We start from the raw sequence: 19096 nt of genomic DNA, 5'->3' as shown, positions 1-19096 counted from the left end.
AACTAAGTGATGTTTACTGCTCGGCTGCGAGGGAGGTCTGGCATTTAGAGGGCCCTCTGTGAGTGAGTGTAACCCGAGCTAATGCCTGCAGCGAGGAAGGCACAGACACAGAAGACTGCAAGCCTTTATCTGGAAAAGTTTATGGAAACAATGACAGCACGCTTAACAATGATATATTTATTTTATAACTATATCATATATGTAAAATATATATTTATTTAATAAAGAGTTGAAAATAAAACCGTGACTCCACAGCCATTTCTTTTCTTTTCTTCTTTTGTTTTGTTTTGAGATGGAATCTCACCCTTTCTCTCAGGCTGGAGTGCAGTGGCGCGATCTCGGCTCACTGCAACCTCCGCCTCCCAGGTTCAAGTGATTCTCCTGCCTCAGCCTCCCGAGTAGCTGGGATTACAGGCGCGTGCCACCACACCCGTCTAATTTTTGTATTTTTAGTAGAGACGGGGTTCGGATGTTGGCCAGGCTAGTCTCGAACTCCTAAGCTCAAGGGATTCGCCCGCTTCGGCCTCCCAAAGTGCTGAGATTACAGGTGTTAGCCACCGCGCCCTGCCCACAAGCCCACTTCTTACTACAATCTTTCCATTCCTAGCGGGTTCTCTGATCCCATTTCCTCTTCGAACCTGAGCTCAAACCAGCCTTGATCTGACTGGCCAATCCGAGCACATTCTTCCCCAGTCGCGAGTATGGCTGCAGCCAATGAGAGACCGGGGCGCCTCGGTGGGGTGAGACAGGGCGCTAGCAGGCGGAACCCTGGGGGGCGTGGTGACGGGGGAGTGTGGGCGGGGCAGTGGAACTAGAGTCAGCCAATTGCTGACGCACTACGCGCAGAGGGAAAGACAGATCACCAATAGCGACACGGATATGGTCCCGCGGGCGGGGTTTAGGCCCAAAGTAGTGTCGGAGCAGCGCCTATTAGTGTCATCCTCACCGTCACGGCCGGCGCCCCCTCCTGGATTCATTCATTCGCTTTTTTCATTCACGAAGGTAGTGAGGCCTAGTGGAAAGCCATGGAGAGCGCTCTCCCCGCCGCCGGTTTCCTGTACTGGGTGGGCGCGGGCACCGTGGCCTACTTAGCCCTGCGCATTTCGTACTCGCTCTTCACGGCCCTCCGGGTCTGGGGAGTGGGGAATGAGGCGGGGGTCGGCCCGGGGCTTGGAGAATGGGCAGGTGAGTCGGATGCAGCGCCGCGTCTTCGCTCCTGCGGCGGCCGGGACCAGGCCTGGCCAGTGATGACCAGTTCCGGGCTCTGCTCCTGGCCTTCCCCTCCCCAGCTCTCTTCTTTCTCAGGCTCCTGCGTCCCTCGGGCCCCTCCTGGCTCCCTTGGCTGTCTTCTGCTTGCTTAGACTACTTGCAGAGTTTTAAAGTACGAGATACACTGCTCGCTCAATCCTGGGAATCTAAAGCGCAGCTTGGGGTGTAGGAGAAAACTGCCTCAAGTCCCTGGGGCTTGTGTCCTTTAAGCCATTCCGGGTTCATGGAGCCAGTCAGTCGCCCTGCTGCCTCCTCAGTTACACGCTGTCCTCCTTGGTTCGCCTCTTGTAAGTGTTTTTAAAATAAAGTTTTTCGCTTGGTTTGAATATTGGCCCTGCGCTAAGGATGCAGAACATTCTGTTAACATGTTTGGGCTGAGGACGGAAGACGGGGTGTAGGGACACAGAATTTCAGAAGGCTTTTTGCACGGCGGAATCGTACCTCCCCAGTTACGATTAAGATAGTAATCGTATCAGGATTCGGCCTATTTCATGCAATTTACAAAGCCCCAAATTAAAAGGAATTCTCGCTAAACTGTTCTGGAGTCCTAACGAGTAGCAAGAACTATTGCTTCTGTAAAATGATAACTCATCATGTTAAAATCAGATTTTTTGTTTGTTTGTTTGTTTTGCACAAGGACGTTTGTGGGAAAGAGTATACCCATAAAGAGTGAACTAAATACTTGGAACTTGTAGTCGGAGGATTTTTTAAATGGATGACGAAGGTCAGACTGAAGAAATAGGGAAAATTATCTGCAAGGAAGTTTTTTGCCCCCCCCACTCCGCTTTTTTTTCTTTTTCATCCTATTTTGTTTCCTTCTTTGCTTTATTTTCGTCTCTTTTGGACTTTTTCCCCTTTAAACCAAGTGATTACTTATGGTATGCTTGTGGTCGTTCCCTGAGATGATTATTTATTTTGATGTTTTATGATCGAATGTGCACTTCCTAAGCATTTTATTGAATTTTGGGGCAGTTAGGCATTGCCTGCAGACTGGGCTCAGGTAAGATACAATAATGTTACTCCATGTTCTTTGTTTATTCAGAAACATTTAAACAACTTAGTAGGAAAGACATATGTTAACCTTTGGGGCTTATGTTAACATTAAGAGAAAACATCTTAGCAGTGGATATGTATGTGAAATCTTTGCACGATGTGGAGCAACATTATAATAGTGTTTCACAATCACCTGTTTCTCTGAGAAAGAAAGTGTTCAGCTGGGTGCGATGGCTCACGCCTGTAATCCCAGCATTTTGGGAGGCCGAGGCGAGTGGATCACGAGGTCAGGAGTTTGAGACCAGCCTGGTCAACATGGTGAAACCCTGTCTCTGCTAAAAACACAAAAATTAGCCGGACGTGGTGGTGCGCGCCTGTTGTCCCAGCTACTCAGGAGGCTGAGGCAGGAGACTCCCTTGAACCTGGGAGGCGGAGGTTGCAGCGAGCTGAGATTGCACCACTGCATTCCAGCCTGGGAGACAGAGCAAGGCTCCATCTCAAAAAAAAAAAGAAAGTGAAGTTTTCAACTTGGTGATAAAAATTAAGATTATGATTTCCCAATTGACTTGCCCACATTCTTCATTGTCCGTTTTGGGAAATCTGTTTGAGGACTTTTGCTGTAGTTACACAAGACAGTTATGCCTTAGGGAATTTTGTCAAGATAAAATTTGTAATTGGTAAGCAAAGACTAATGTTAATAACTTGTTGTTTTCTTTTCTTTTTCTTTTTTTTTTTTTTTGAGACAGGGTCTCGCTTTGTCACCCAGGCTGGAGGGCAGTGGTATGGTGGTGTGATCATAGCCAACTGCAGCCTCGAACTCTTGGGTTCAAGTGATCCTCCCACGTCAGCCTCCTGAGTAGCTGGGACTATAGGTGTATATCACCATACAAGCTAATTTTTTTTGGTTTTTAGTAGAGACAAGGTCTTACTGTGTTTCAGAGGCTGGTCTTGAACACCTGAGATCAAGTGATCCTCCTGCTTCAGCCTCCCAAAGTGCTGGGATTATAGGTGTAAGCCACCATGCCTGGACTTTTTTTTTTTTTTCTGTTTAAAATTGATCATATTGATTGATTATTCAAATAAGTCCAAGTCATCTACATATGAGTCTATAGTAAAAGGCAAGTGATGTAGCATCAGAAGTAACATTTGTGTTGAAAAGATTTGGCCCCAGAGGAAGGATAATTGATAAATTAAGGGAAGTATTTGTATAAGATTTAGATATGAAATTTGAACTGGAACACTGGAACAGCAGAGGATCATAGTATCATAATTGAAGTGAAATGCTGACAGGTTCAATTTACCCTGGGTTGTTGGAATTTTTTTTTTTAAGTGCTTAAGCAGAAGAAGTGATCTTAAAAGAAAATACTTCCTTTATCTTCAAATTCTGGAACTCTTCAAAAACAAAATTAAGAGCAGCTCATCTTAAACAGGTTCTTCATATGAGTTAGAGAGGTGAACTGAAATAATTTGAAAAACAAACTAGCAGAGATGACACTTGAATAATTGGAGTTGTGATTAAAAATATTGTTCTACCAAAGTTATGATTTTAGAATTGTTGTATATAAATAGTACTAGTAAGTTTTTTCCTACAAAATTACTATCTTAATCTCGAGTCTCTGTTCTTATGCAGCCTTTGAATCTACTTTCTAGTACTAATATTTAATATTTTCCTCTTTATAACCACTTATATATTTTAAGTATTTTATATTAGCATATGTTGAATTGATAGTATATTTTTATTCTTGTTATTCTTAGTCTCTTCATGTATCTTCATGTGAGTATGTTTAATCTGTCTGCCTCAGATTTTAGGATCTGAGGGGCAGAAAGCGTGGATTCTCACTTTGTCTTTTCTCACAAATTGGCTCTTCTAAACTTAAGAACAAAAACTTTGAAAAAACTTGAAATACATGCATGCTTCACAATCAGTAAAAATATTCTAGGTAACAGGTTCCTTAGTGTTGTTAGACTTTGAAGACTGTCCATTATTTGGCCCAGACTCTAATTTATCTCCATCTCCTGGTCAAGAGCTGGGCCATCTCTTTTTCCTAGTTCTTGCCAGTAGCATTCCCACTCAGGTGAATCCCCTGTGTTCCCTACACCCCTGGCAGGTGGGTTTAGCCAATTTAGTAGGTAAGACTTCTTTTTCTGTCATTGTTACCTGAATACTTCCTGTATTTCTTAGGAGAACAAAAGGAGATCCTGTGAATGTGGAGTTTCAGTTGTTTGAAGGTCAGTGTAGCAAGTAATCAAAAGGAGATTGATAACAAAGGTGGTCAGTTTGTATTAAATAAAGGAAAGAACAGTCACTGCTATAGAGCAATAAAAAATGTAATCTGTAAAATGTGGTTTGAGCATAAATACATTTTGCATGTATTTGAGTAGTTTCCATTACTGGAGAGTTCATCTCAAATGATTGCTATTGAAGTAAAGTGGAGATGACAGATGCAAAGGCAAGGTAAGTAGACTTCCAATGTCAAGATATTTTATTACTTTAAACATAAGACAGCACTCTGAGCACTTATTTTTAGTTTTTAATGAAGAGGATATTGTTCCACGCAGTGAAGAGTAAAGGATCCACTAATCAGTTAGTGAGTTAGATTTTTTAAAACAACTTTAGTGAGATATAATTAATATACCATACAATTTGCCCATTTAAAGTGTACAATTCAAGGTTTTTATGCTCACAGGGTTGTGCAACCATCATCAAATCCAATTTCAGAACATTTTCATCTTCCTTAAAAGAAACGCTGTACCCATTAGACCCCTCACTCCCTGACCCCCACCCGCTCCAGCCCTAGTCAACCACCAATCTACTTTCTGCCTACGTAGATTTGCCTGTTCTGGATATTTCATATAAATGGAATCATGCAGTAGGCATTTTTTTTTGGTGAGTGGCTTCTTTGATTTTTGCATAATGTTTTCAAGTTTCATCTATGAAATCTGTACTTCATTTTGTTTGTATTGCTGAATAATATTCTGTTTTGTGGAGTAAGGTTAGATTTCACAAAAAGTCTTCAACCCTTTGTTTTGCCCTCTGGATATTTTTACATTAGCAAATCCCTAAGATGTTGTAGCTTCTGGTTGCTGATGGAACTCATTTGGCTTTGTAGTATTCCAAAGTTCTCCTAATTCAGTAGATAGTGAGGACTTAAAAATGGCAGGAATGGTGCAGTTCTCTTCTGGAAAAACCATTCATGAAAACATGCTTTGCTTAGCCATGCTCGAGAATCAAAGAATTCTCAAAATCACAGGTGTAATCACAATTTCTGTTTTCACATTGGTTAACTGCACAGGGTTAACCTCAAATGACTGAAGAATACGTGTGTAACTAGAGCTTGTTAATAGTAGGTGTCTTTCTTTAACAAGAGTTTGTGATATCACATAATTTGAAGAATTATATATGAAATGTTAGTTACTTAAATTGACAACCCAGAAGAATTATTAATAACTATCATTTATTGAATGGGTGCTTGAAATGTGCCAGGAACTTGAGATTATTTTTAACCTCTTTGAGCTGTGCTCCATTGTCCCCAATGGACAGAGGAAGAATCAGGGGGTTAAGTAAATTGCTTTCATTGTCTATGGTTTCATAGCTATTAAATTGCAGAGTCAGGATTTGAAACCAAGTCATCCGTTCTGCAACATTCATACACCATACGTTGGTGATGGGCCTACAGACTGGATGCATACTCGGGAGTAGATTTCTTTATACCTACAAACTTTATTAAAAGCTTTTTGATTGGCCGGGCGCGGTGGCTCATGCCTGTAATCCCAGCACTTTGGGAGGCCGAGGCGGGTGGATCACGACGTCAGGAGATCGAGACAATCCTGCCTAACACGGTGAAACCCCGTCTCTACTAAAAATACAAAAAAAAAAAAAAAAAAAAAAATTAGCCGGACGTGGTGGCGGGCGCTTGTAGTCCCAGCTACTCGGGAGGCTGAGGCAGGAGAATGGCGTGAACCCGGGAGGTGGAGTTTTCAGTGAGCTGAGATCGCGCCACTGCACTCCAGCCTGGGTGACAGAGCGAGACTCCGTCTCAAAAAACAAATAAACAAAAAAACCAAAAACCAAAACAAAACAAAAAAATCTTTTTGATTGAAGACACACTTTCAATTTTTAAAATTTAAATTTTTGTTTTATTTTTAAGAACAATCTCAGACAAAAAGCAGGCACAATTTCAAATTTGCACATTCTTGATTTTTCGGGAAGGATTGCAAAATAGTTGGCACATTTTAGGATCAAGTAGCTTGGGATTTTCTTCAGATTTGCAACCATGAATCTTGTTGTGGTATGAGAAAATACTGGAAAGTTACTAAGGTACTTAACAAAGCAAAGGGTTTGACAGTCATCAGAATGGCAGGATTTGACTTCGAATGCTATTTTCCGTTTATCGCTCTGGCATTCTTGAAAGGATTTAGTGACTCCCTGGAGGCCCAGCTTGGTAAAGGTCATATGCTTGCTGTTGACATTCTAGTACTAGGGTATAGATACCTATTCTTACTGGCGAGCGGATGTTGATCGCAGTAGTCATTACATGGGTTATATTTTTCACAGAGGCAGGGAAGGTGAGGGAAGGCAGAGAAACAAACTTAGTCATAAATGTTTTTGAATATTTGTTCATTCTGCCCTTTGGCTCTCAAAAGGGAGTACATGTGCCTAAATGGAACAAGTTCTGCAGATTAGAGTTAGCAGGGCAACTTTCAAGTACTAGTGCTGGAGTCTACATAAGAGGAAACAGATGCAACTGAAGGATTGGACCTAAAAGCATACCTTTATCTGATTTGGAGGAAAAACCAAAGAGGGAGGTTTCCTGGGATTACGGATCCTGAGTCTACACTCCCTGAATATCTTCTTCTCTCACTCCCCTCCCCACCAGCCCCCATTGCTCCACCCTGTTTTTTTTGTTTGTGCAACACTAACTTTCCTGTTTAGAGGTCAAACCTGAACTTGGAGACCCAAACCTGGACTTGAATTCTAGCTTCCCTATAGATTTCATAGGCTTATTGTGAAGTGTAAATGAGAATACTTATTCTCTGCAAAACAGATAGTACATAAGTGCTTGATAACTTGTTATGAATAGTTTTATTAGCGTTAGTAACATTGTGCTCTGATTACCTGAGCTAATTGCCAGGATAAGGTTTAGTAAGAAAGAGTTGATATCTGGGTGACAACATTGTCAGATAACTGAGATTACCATTGCTACTTGCAACTGAGAGTGTTGAGCTTTCAAACTGACTTTTTGTTGTTGTTGTTGGTTTTGGTTGGTTGAATTGAGGATAATTTATATCTTTCAGTTTCAAAAGAAATTTGTCAGAAGACTTAGATAACAAAATTTATAAGTTTAGAATGCATGGGTAAATGGATTTGAATAGATCAGTTTCAGTGCCATTAAAAGCTATTTGTAGATAAGGATAAGTTAAATGTATATTTTAAAAATAGTGCATCCTTTATTTCATTTCCCTTCTTGTCACTCTTAGCAAAACAGCATGTAGAAATTCATATGCATGTCATCTGGGATGGATTGAGATTAAGGTTAGGGAGGCAGGGTGAACAAAGCCCTCACTGGGCTTGGAGGAGAGTATGACGTAACGCTATTCATTTGCCCATTTCTCCACCACAAATACTGTTGAGTGCCAACTATAGACCTTATAATAGTCCAATGGGATGGCAAACAGTAATCAAATGAATAAATTATGCTATGGTAAGTGGTGAGAACAGGATGCACTTGGTCCTGTGAGAATCTGTGAGGGAAAGTTCTAGAGCTGCCCTGGGGAAGCGATGCCTCAGCTGAGATCTGATGGGTGAGTGTAAGTGAGCCAACTGGAGTGACAGGAAGGGCAGAGGGAAGAATGTTCTTGGCAGAAGGAAGAGCAGTTGCTAAATTCCTAGGGCAGGAAAGGGCTGGGCCCTCATGAAACGAGGGCTGAGTGACTGGAGCAAGGAAAGGTCCGACATGAGTGCCATGGAACTGGAAAGGCAGGAAGGGCAACGAGCAGGGCCTTCAGCCTTTATCCTGGAGCAGTGGAAAGCAGTTGAGGTGATTTTAAGCAGAAGGGTAACACTGTTGAGTTTGCAACTGTAAGCAGAATTTCTTGTTTCTGTGACTTTCCTAAAGTTATTGCGGGCCCTCTTTGAGAAAACATTGTTACACAGATGTAGATCAGCATAGGTATTTAGATAACCTCAGTTAAAACTGTCTTTTTAAAAATGTCAATTGGCTGGGTGCAGTGGCTCATGCCTGTAATTCCAACACTTTGGGAGGCCGAGGTGGGTGGATCACTTGAGCTCAGGAGTTTCAGACCAGCCTGGCCAACATGGCGAAACCACATCTCTACTAAAAATACAAAAATTAGCCAAGTGTGGAGGTGTACACCTGTAGTCCCTGCTACTCAGGAGGCTGAGGCACCACAATAGCTTGAATCCAGGAGGTGGAGGTTGCAGTGAGCTGAGATTGCACCACTGCACTCCAGCGTGGGCAACAGAGCAACATTCTGTCTCAAAAAAAAAAAAAAAAAAGTGAATATACAATAAAATGAGAATTTATGCTTTTTGTAAGGGACGCCACTTTTGTGCACTTCTTAGTTATCGTCTCTCAGAGACCATTTCTCTCTGGGGGAAAGGTCTGATCACTGTGGTATGGGAAGTTCTTCTCTTACAGGGACTACTGAGTGATGGGGTTGTTGAAACCCTGAAACTAGGTTATTGCTTTGTCATGGTAACTCCATAATACCATGGTGTGGTAGTTGAGAAGCTTGCCACAAATCTGTATCAGAAAGAATGCTTTGTTTTATTTGTTGATTTTTGTCTAGCGAAACAATGCATTCGCCCTATCTCTACCTGGCAATTCCAGGAAAACTATCCAGTTTCTGGAAAGTTATCTTTGCCACCATTTCGTGAAGTTATTTCCATTTAAATAATCTAGTCATTGTGGAAGAGAGGAAGGGCTAGGCAGTTTAAGAACTTGAACAATTGGTGCCTCTCAAGAGTATTACATTGGGAAACAGTATAGCTAACAAACAGATTGGCTTTTGAGTCAGCAGGTGAGCTGTGCCACTAAGCTGGTTGACCTTAGGCAAAAATCGTTAACCTCTGAGCATAACTTCTTTCATTTTTTAGGGGGATGATACTTTTCAGGATTATTATGATAATTAAATGAGATGTAAATGAGGTTCTAGTATAATCCTTACTATATTTTTATGGATATTAAGTAACATATATTTAAGAGCATCATTTGTTTGTACAGATTACTCTTATTGGATGAAAAGGGATGGTTGAAACTAAGAAATAATTGTAGTTCACTCAGCAGGCATACAGTTGAAAATCTAAAATTATGAACAGATCAATTAGGAGATGACTAGTGTTACTGCATAAAAATTCCTTGCTTGGTGAAAAGATTTACTAAGCCATTCCTTTACATATAGATCCCCTTAGTGAGTGAATCTAACATAGGAAGGACTTTAAAAAATTTGGTTATGTACAACTTTTCAGTTACATTTGTAAAAACTTTAGAGTTATCTTTAAGTCTTCACCACATACAGCCTTTTAGGAAATCTCATTGACTCTGAACTTCAAAATATCCAGAATCCAGTGAGTTCTAAGCCACCACAGACTCTTGTCCCTCTAATGACAAGTTTCCTATCTCTCTGCTTCCACCTTGGCTCTCCTGTAGTTGATTCTCACACAGCAGCCACAGTGATCCTTGACAAGCTTTTGTCAGATTATGTGATGCTCTGCCTAGATCTCTCTAGTGGCTTCTCATCCACTCAGATTAAAACTCATTATTTGTCTCGTGGCTTTGAACAAAGGTTATTTTATTTTATCCTATTTCATATTTATGTTTATTTTTATTTTTTGAAGCTGAGTCCTGCTGTGTCGCCCAGGCCGGAGGGCTGTGGTGCTATCTCGGCTCACTGCAGGCTCCGCCTCTCAGGTTCAAGCGATGCTCCTGCCTCAGCCCCCACAAGTAGCTGGGAGTACAGGCGAGTGCCACCACACCCTGATAGTTTTTTTGTATTTTTTATTAGAGACGGGGTTTCACCATGCTGACCAGGCTGGTTTTGAACTCCTGACCTCAGGTGATCCACCTGCCTCAGCCTCCCAAAGTGCTGAGATTACAGGTGTGAGCCACTGCACCCAGCCTGAACAAGGTTTTAAACCACCCGCTTCCTTCTTCCATTGACCTCTGACCTCATCTCCACTACTCTTACTCCGTTCCACCCACATACACCTCTTGCTGTTCCTTGAGCAGCCTTGGCATTGTTGCCTTGGGGCCTTTGCTTTTTCCTCTTAAGGAATGCTCTTCCCCCAGATATCCATGTGACTGACTCTTCTTACTCTTCTTCAAGTCTGCAGAAATATCACCTTGTCAATGGGACCGCCCCTCTTACCTATAAACTCACAGTCCTTTCTCCCCCACCCCCACTCCTATCCATTACCCTGCCCCAATTTTCCTTTTTGTCATAGCGCTTGTCACCATCTCCCTTACTGTATACTTTGCGCATTTATGATGTTTCTGTTAGAATGTGAGCAATGTGAAGGCAAGGATCTTTGTCTTTTTTGAATCTCAAGCACCTAGAACAATGTCTGTACATAGTAAGTGCCAATGTACATTTGTTGAATTAATGAAAATATCTGTTAAGTAAGGTATTCCTCTCTCTCTCTATATATATATTTTTTTTCTGAGACAGTGTCTCGCTATATTGCCCAGGCTGGCCTCAAACTCTTGGGCTCAAGCAATCCTCCTTCTCAGCCTCCTGAGTTGCTGGGATTATAGGCATGTGTCCCAGCTGTGTCTGGCTTCCAGTCTTTTTAAGATTAAGGGATAATGATTTCTGTGAATTATCTTCTGTTTTTACATTCTCTTATCAGCTACAAATGTAACAAATATTAGCGGTTTCCCAACCTCTAAAAATGAAATTATTTAATCTAAAAATATAGAGTAACCTCAGAAAGAAGTTCTCCTAATACAGACTCTGGAACTAGATTACCGACTTTTGAATCCCAGCTCAGCTAGTTACAGTGTTATCACCTTAATCTCTGTGTGCCTCAGTTTCCGCATCTGTAAAATTGGGATAATTATAGATTGGAAATATTGATTAAATGGGGCTAACTGATTTAATGGGTGTGGAATACTTAGACTACTGAGAACATTACCTGACATTTCAGTAGTAAATACTATAGAAATGATAGCAGATATTATCTGATGGGATGATTCTGACTTTATCCACATGCATCTTTTCCCGACTTTCCCTCCAATTTCTAAAGACACTGCATATTTCCTTCTAGATGAGTATCAAAATCGTCAATTTTAGTATGTCTAAAATTTAGCTTTTCTACTATCTCCAGCCTGTTCTGGACTTCCTTATTTTTACTAATTATGTCATCGTCTTGCTAGTCATGTAGCTCCAAATCAGAGATGGCAAATTCTGATGCCTCAGGCAGGTAAAGTAAAATGAGTGACGTGGACCAGGTGTAATGCATGTCAAGACACTGTCCAGGTAACCAGGCATGATCTCTAGTAGCACCCTTGAGCAACACTGGCACAGTCCTCTCAGATTTTCACCAGCAACCCAAATCTAGATTTTCACATAGAAAGTTTCTTAATTGTTTAGAGTTGATGCAAATTTCCCAGGTTTACTCTATGGACCAAATAAATTATGTCAGTGGACAGATGCATCAAGTGGCCAGTTTGCTCCCTCATCGCTCAGATTCTTTAAGTCTTCGAATCATGCTTTCCTTGGCGCATCTAGGTAGGAAATTGCCAAATCTTGCTGAATCTACCACTACAGTCTCTCTTGCATCCATACTTTCCTCTATGTTCTCCTAATACATTGCCTCCCTACCAAATCTTACACTCACTCTGGTGCAAGTTTAATCTACCAGTGAAACCTCCAATCAAGTTACCCCTTCCTTATACCTTAGGCAAACATGTCAGAAGTTTCATAAAGTCTATGCAAATATCAGGCTCCTTGGCCCTTTTGATCTTGGCCTTGTGTCTGTTTCTGATGTCATCTCCTTTGCACCCTTCCTTGGATGCATCCTAGATGACGTCCTGTGTCCCAGACGTGCCTGTGCTTTCCTGCTTCTTGCAGCCTCCAAGGCCTTGCTTGTGCAGAGGCATTTAGTAGGTTTTGGTGGTTGTTGCATGTTGGCCTCACTCTGCCTGAGGTGCTCTTTCTCATATTCCACATTCTTCCTGTTTGTGAAATTCTACTCATGTTCCAGAGTGTCAGTTGTGACTTTTTGTGTTGAGAGCTTTCTAGATGGTAGTGATTGTGCACTTTTGGCACTCTAATAGTATTTCTTGTATTCATTCTGGTGGGCTTTTTCACAGTTTACCTTATTAGTCATGTGTATGTATATGTGTGCATGTATCACTTCATTTACTCAAAAGTGTATTTGCACTATAATATTTCATGAGTGAATTCTTTTTTCCTTGAGGTTCTGGTGTACTTCAGTTGGGAGTTGGGTGTTTTGCTTTAGTTTTCTATTTTTTGTTCTACTTTGCAAAATAATTTGTAAACTATTTTTTGTCTTTCTTCTGAAACCTCAAGTGCTACACATCTAAAAATGCTAGATTGAAAATAAACCAAGGCTGGTTAGACAAGGCTGGTTACAGAGTTATGATAGCAGGGCTGTTATACTAGTTTTGAAAGTGTATAATGCACTGAGACTAAAAAGATGTCCTTGAATAGTATTGGTAACAAGCTAACCTTTCTTCCTCTGTGGTATCAGGAAATTACAGGGAGTTACAGGGAACTGAACACTCTGCCACATTTAATAAACATTAAATATAAACTTGTTTGCATATTTTTTATTCATTCCCAAATCTTTACAAAATTGTCGTGAGTAGATTTTCCTTTAGTAAGAAAGATTTATCCAATTAGAGTTTTAGTAAAACCTTGCTAATTGGTAAGGCTAATTGGTAAGACTAATTTGTGAAAAATTAAATTCCAGGGTATGTTGACCAAAATGTAGTTTTTAATTTTGAAAATGTGATAAAATAAGTCCATACTTTCTGGAACCACCATTCTTTTTGGATTGTTGAAGACTCTGAACCAAATTCCCTGGAAAATCTCTTTGACAGTAAATACATTGAATAGTATGTGTATAGAACCAGAAACTGCTATAAAGTTAATCATAGAGCATTGAGTATATAGTTTATTTGCTTCTTGGAAATAAATGAATACTACAGTTGGTTGACAATTTTTGCACAAGTTTAGTCAGCCATTTTGTGAAAAAACTTGAGAAAATGAAAAAAATCAGGAGGCAGAAGAGAATCATGATAGAATAGCAGAACTGGAAGGGATGTTAGCAACCTCTTCACTTCAATTATTAGGGAAATACATGCTGGAAAAGGTAATGACTTGCCCAAGATTATGCATCCAGTTAGAGAACGGCCAGACCAGACAGTTCAGTGGCAAAGGGCAGAAGTGGTGGATGCGTCTGTGGTAGATTGATTAAAAGCAGTGATAGCAGCGATGAGCAGCAGGCTCTGACAGCAAAGTGCAAGAGATTTGTCTGGGTTGAATTAGAGGAAAGTGGCGAGGAGGAAAAGCAGAGGTGATTAGTGGTAGTAATGAGGATGCTGGCAGAACTGGACTTCATCACACATTCCCGAAACTGGTACGAGGCAAGAAACAGTCCTCTCAATACAAAAGCCTAAACTCTTTTTTTATTATTATTATTTTATTATTTTTTTTTTGAGATAGAGTCTCGCTCTTTTGCCAGGCTGGAGTGCAGTGGCGCAGTCTCGGCCCACTGCAACCTCCGCTTCCTGGGTTCAAGCAATTCTCCTGCCTTAGCCTCCCAAGTAGCTGGGATTACAGGCATGCACCACCATGCCCAGCTAATTTTCGTATTTTTAGTAGAGATGGGGTTTCACCATGTTGGCCAGGCTGCTCTTGAACTCTTGACCTCGTGATCTGCCTGCCTCGGCCTCCCAAAGTGCTGGGATTACAGGCATAAGCCACTGCGTCCAGCTGAGCCTAAATTCTTAAAGAAATGACATGTACCTTTGTAGCCCTTGAGGACACCATTATGCCATGCTCTTGGTACACCCTACATAGATGTTAAGACCGGGAGGCACTTGTTCATTGTATATAGTGGTGCAAGCTAAGTTAGTTGATCCAATATCTCCTACCCAGAGTCTCAGCTGTGCTTATACCCCAGACTACTGATTATGTTGATGATACTTAATTGCCAAGGAAATACTGCATTTAGTATATGTTCCTCAAGGTGGCCAAAAAAGAGTATAGTATTTTTTAGAAATTTAAATACCAGTGTGAAAAAATCCTTTAATATTCCTAGTCTGGAGAAAACGTCTTCAGATTGATTTTACTCTAATGACTGGCATTAACTGCTCAAAACCAAGCTAACTTCCAGGAGGAATATTGCCAGCTTTGCTTTACTGATAGCTGAGACTGCAGTCCTGTAGAAGCAGTACTCATACAGTAGACATGCTCCCCTGATCTTACACATCCAATCTTATAATTTTGCTGTGGAAGAGGAAGCTACTGCTTATCTGTGTGTTCCAATGCCTATCACTGCCTGTCATGTGTAAGGAGGGCGATGATCTCCTTATAGATAATGTGAAAAAAAAAAGCCACCTTGGGCTAGACAACAACATTCACACATTCTGAATTAGAGCAGGCTGATTTAATAAAATGTTACTGTAATGGTGACATTTTAATTTACAAAGCCCTTTTCAAGTATCTTGAATTATTTCCATAACAACCCTATGAGGCAGGTTAGGGTTGGTTTTGTTGTTTCCATGTAACATACCGAGACCAGATGGAGATGCAGTGACTGGTATAAGGGTTACACAGATAGTGAAGTAGCAGAAGAAGTTGAATCTAGGTTTTCTGACTAGACTCCATGTTCTTTCTAATTTACTGCCAAGGCTGCTGAATAAGGGTGATTTTAAGGCCATTTGGAATACTTGCACATGAGCTTGTAAGTGGATACTTTCTCAAATGTTGCTTGAAAGTGCAAGGTTGGGCCGGGCGCGGTGGCTCAAGCCTGTAATCCCAGCACTTTGGGAGGCCGAGACGGGTGGATCACGATGTCAGGAGATCGGGACCATCCTGGCTAACACGGTGAAACCCCGTCTCTACTAAGAAATACAAAAAACTAGCCGGGCGAGGTGGCGGGCGCCTGTAGTCCCAGCTACTCGGGAGGCTGAGGCCGGAGAATGGCGTGAACCCGGGAGGCGGAGCTTGCAGTGAGCTGAGATCCGGCCACTGCACTCCAGCCTGGGCTACAGAGCGAGACTCCGTCTCAAAAAAAAAAAAAAAAAGAAAGTGCAAGGTTGGCCAGGTGTGGTGGCTCATGCCTGTAATCCCAGTACTTTGGGAAGCTGAGGTGGGAGGATTGCTTGAGCCCAGGATTTTGAGATCAGCCAGGGCACAAACAAAGAAAAGAAAAGAAAAAAAAAATTAGCCGGGCATGGTGATATGTGTCTGTAGTCCCAGTTACTCAGCTGGCTGAGGTGGGAGGATTGTTTGAGCACAGGAGGTTGAGGGTGCAGTAAGCCATGACTGCACCACTGCACTCCAGCCTGGGTAACAGAGCATGATCCTGTCTCAAAAAAGAAAAATAAAAGCTAAAGGTCTGTTTATATCATGGCAGTATTCAAACTCATCTGGATCATATGAATCAGTCCAGTGTGCTTGTTAACATTATATTCTAGGGCTTTACTACAGACCTACAGAAAAAAAACTCTGTAAGAAAAAAGCATGGGACCATGTATTTTTAACAAATAAGATGATTCTTAAGGTCATGCATTTTGGGGCCCACGCACAGTGGCTGACACCTGTAACCTTAGCACTTTGGGTGGCCGAGGTGGGCAGATCATTTGAGGTCAAGAAGTTCTAGACCGGCCTGGCCTGGTCTAGTAGAGATGGTGAAACCCCATCTCTACTGAAAATACAAAAATTAGCCTGGAGTGGTGGCATGTATCTGTAATCCCAGCCACTTGTGAGGCCGAAGCAGGAGAATCGCTTGAGCCTGGGAGACAGAGTGAGACTCTCTCAAAAGATCAAGCATTTTGGGAAACACTGGACTGGCCCTAGAAAAAACAGTGGATTATCCATGCAGGCTTTTTAACCAACTATCTTCTCGATACCAGGGCTTGGTTTGTAATAGTGAGCCACCGCGCCCGGCCCAGATGGCTTTTTAAAAATTATCTTTATTGGCCAGGCACGGTGGCTCACACCTCTAATCCCAGCACTTTCGGAGGCCGAGGCAAGTGGATCACTTGAGGTCAGGAGTTTGAGACCAACCTGACCAACACGGTGAAAACTGGTCTCTACTAAAAATATAAAATTAACTGAACGTGGTGGTGCACGTCTGTAGTCCCAGCTACTTGGGAGGCTGAGGCAGGAGAATCACTTGAACCTGGGAGGCAGAGGTTGCAATGAGTCGAGATTGCACCATTGCACTCCAGCCTGGGCAACAAGAGTGAAACTTTGTCTCAAAATAAAAAAGTTAGCTTTATTATGAAATTAATATAAATGATATCTTTTAATGATGATTCTTAAAGAGGCAATAGACTAAAGAGGATGTTCTAATTAGTCTTCTTTTTTTTTTTTTAAAGTCCTTTAAATGATGAGGAAGGAGGAAAATGGGTTTAGGTTCTACCAGAAGAAATTTAGATTTTAATTGGCTATCTGGATGACCTTTGTAGTAATTAAACAGTCGGATTGGGTCATTCCTTTGGCAGATAAATAAATAAATATATTTCTAACTTTTATTTTAAGTTCAGGGGTACAAGTGCACATTTGTTACAAAGAAAAATTTGTGTCATGGAATTTTGTTTTACATATTATTTCATCACTGAGGTATTAAGCCTAGTACCCATTATTTTTCCTGATCCTCTCCCTCCTCCCACCTTCCACCCTCCAAAAGGCCCATGTGTGTGTTGTTTTCCTCTGTGTGTCCATGTTCTCATCATTTATTATAGTTCCCACTTAAAAGTGAGAACGTGTGGTATTTGGTTTTCTGTTCCTGTATTAGTTTGTTAAAGATAATAGCCTCTAGCTCCATCCATGTTCCTGCAAAGGACATGATCTTGTTCTTTTTTATGGAGCAGATAAATATTCATTGTGTGGTGATTATATGCTAGGCCCTGTGCTAGGTATGAGAATATAGTGGTGAGCAAGAAAGCTATGGTCTCAAAGGTCTGATATGCAGAATCTACATGCAAGTTAAACAAATTTATAAGAAAAAAAAAAAAAACCCATCAAAAAGTGGGCAAAGGATATGAACAGACACTTCTCAAAAACATTTATACGGCCAACAAACATATGAAAAAAGCTCAACATCGTTGATCTTTAGAGAAATGCAAAACCACAATGGAATATCATCTCATGCCAGCCAGAACGGCGATTATTAAAAAGTCAAGAAACAATAGATGCTGGCGAGGCTGTGGAGAAATAGGAACACTTTTACACGTTTAGTGGGACTCTAAATTAGTTCAACTGTTGTGGAAGACAGTGTGGCAATTCCTCGAGGATCTAGAACCAGAAATACCATTTGAGCAATCCCATTACTGGGTATATACCCAAAGGAATAGAAATCATTCTACTATAAAGACACATGGACACATATGTTGATTGCAGCACTATTTACAATAGCAAAGACATGGAACCAACTCAAATGCCCATCAATGATAGACTGGATAAAGAAAATGTGGTACATATACACCATGGAATACTATGCAGCCAAAAAAGGAATGAGATCATGTCCTTTACAGGGACATGGATGAAACTGGAAGTCATCATCCTCAGCAAACTAACACAGGAACAGAGGACTAAACACCATATGTTCTCACCCGTAAATGAAAGTTGAACAATGAGAACACATGGACACAGAGAGGGGAGCAACACACACCAGGACTTGTTGGGGGGTGGGAGGCAAGGGAGAGGGAAAACATTAGGACAAATAGCTAATGCACGTGGGGCTTAAAACCTAGATGATGGGTTGATAGGTACAGCAAACTACCATGGCACATATATACTTATGTAACAAACTTTCACATTCTGCACACATATCCCAGAACCTGAAGTAAAACAAACAAACAAAAAAAAGAAAGCCATGGTCTCTATCTCTGCTGGTCTGACAGAAGCCACAGACATTATATAAGCAGGTCCAAAAAGTGTTAATAGGAGCCGGCTATGGGGGCACTAACCTAGTTCAGGGGCTTAAGGAAGGTTTTCTGGAAGAAGCAACATTTAATCCAATATGTGGAAGAAAAGTAGATGATGATGATGTTCATAATGGTAATAAGACATAATGTTTATTAAAAAGCTTACCATGTTCCAGGTGCTTTTCTAAATATCTTAATTGACTCATTTAGTCTGCATGTAATTTAATAAGATAGATCCTATTAATATCCCTGTTTTAGGAAAAGAGAGCTAAAATATAGAGCGGTCAAGCAGTTTTCCCAAAGTCACACAGTAAGTGGAGGAGCACCTGGGCTTTGAACTGAAGTCTGTCTCCTCAATTTCCTCTCTTAGCCACTATGCTAAATGGCATTGATAAATTAGAGATGGGCAGGTGAGGGGGGTTGGAGGACAGGGGACTATTTCAAGCAGTGAGAACACCTTGGGTGAAGACCTTGAGGAAACAGAACATTTCAGGAAGCTTTTCTAAAAGAAGGTTGGGAGAGCTGGGGCTGAGAATCCTGAGAGGAGAGAGGCAAGAGATAAGACTAGAGAAATGTAGGCAGGGGGCCAGATCCTACAGGCCCTTGAATCTACAGTAAGAGTTTGTTTATCCTAAGGACAGTGGGAAGTTGTTGAAAGATTTTAAGCAGTAGAGTGTCATGATCAA

The 19096-nt window shown here is 41.3% G+C and overlaps 1 protein-coding gene across 2 annotated transcripts in view; it reads left to right on the top strand.

Moving 5' to 3' along the window:
- Nucleotides 1-759: 759 nt before the first annotated feature.
- Nucleotides 760-19096, top strand: part of HSD17B12 (hydroxysteroid 17-beta dehydrogenase 12) — a 169099-nt gene continuing 150762 nt past the window's right edge. Inside the window, exon 1 of one of the 2 annotated variants that reach the window (XM_003910003.3) lies at nucleotides 760-1185. In XM_003910003.3, coding sequence (XP_003910052.1) covers nucleotides 1026-1185 — 160 coding nt within the window. In that variant the 5' untranslated portion in view covers nucleotides 760-1025. Of the gene's footprint in view, nucleotides 1186-1265; nucleotides 1557-19096 lie in introns of those variants that run through there. The other variant, XM_009186262.4, reaches the window with a different exon arrangement.

Source organism: Papio anubis, chromosome 12, assembly GCF_008728515.1.
Source record: "Papio anubis isolate 15944 chromosome 12, Panubis1.0, whole genome shotgun sequence".
NCBI classification, from domain to species: Eukaryota; Metazoa; Chordata; class Mammalia; order Primates; family Cercopithecidae; genus Papio; species Papio anubis.
The sequence above is the reverse complement of the archived record's forward strand: the minus strand, read 5'-3'. Positions and strand labels throughout refer to the sequence as shown.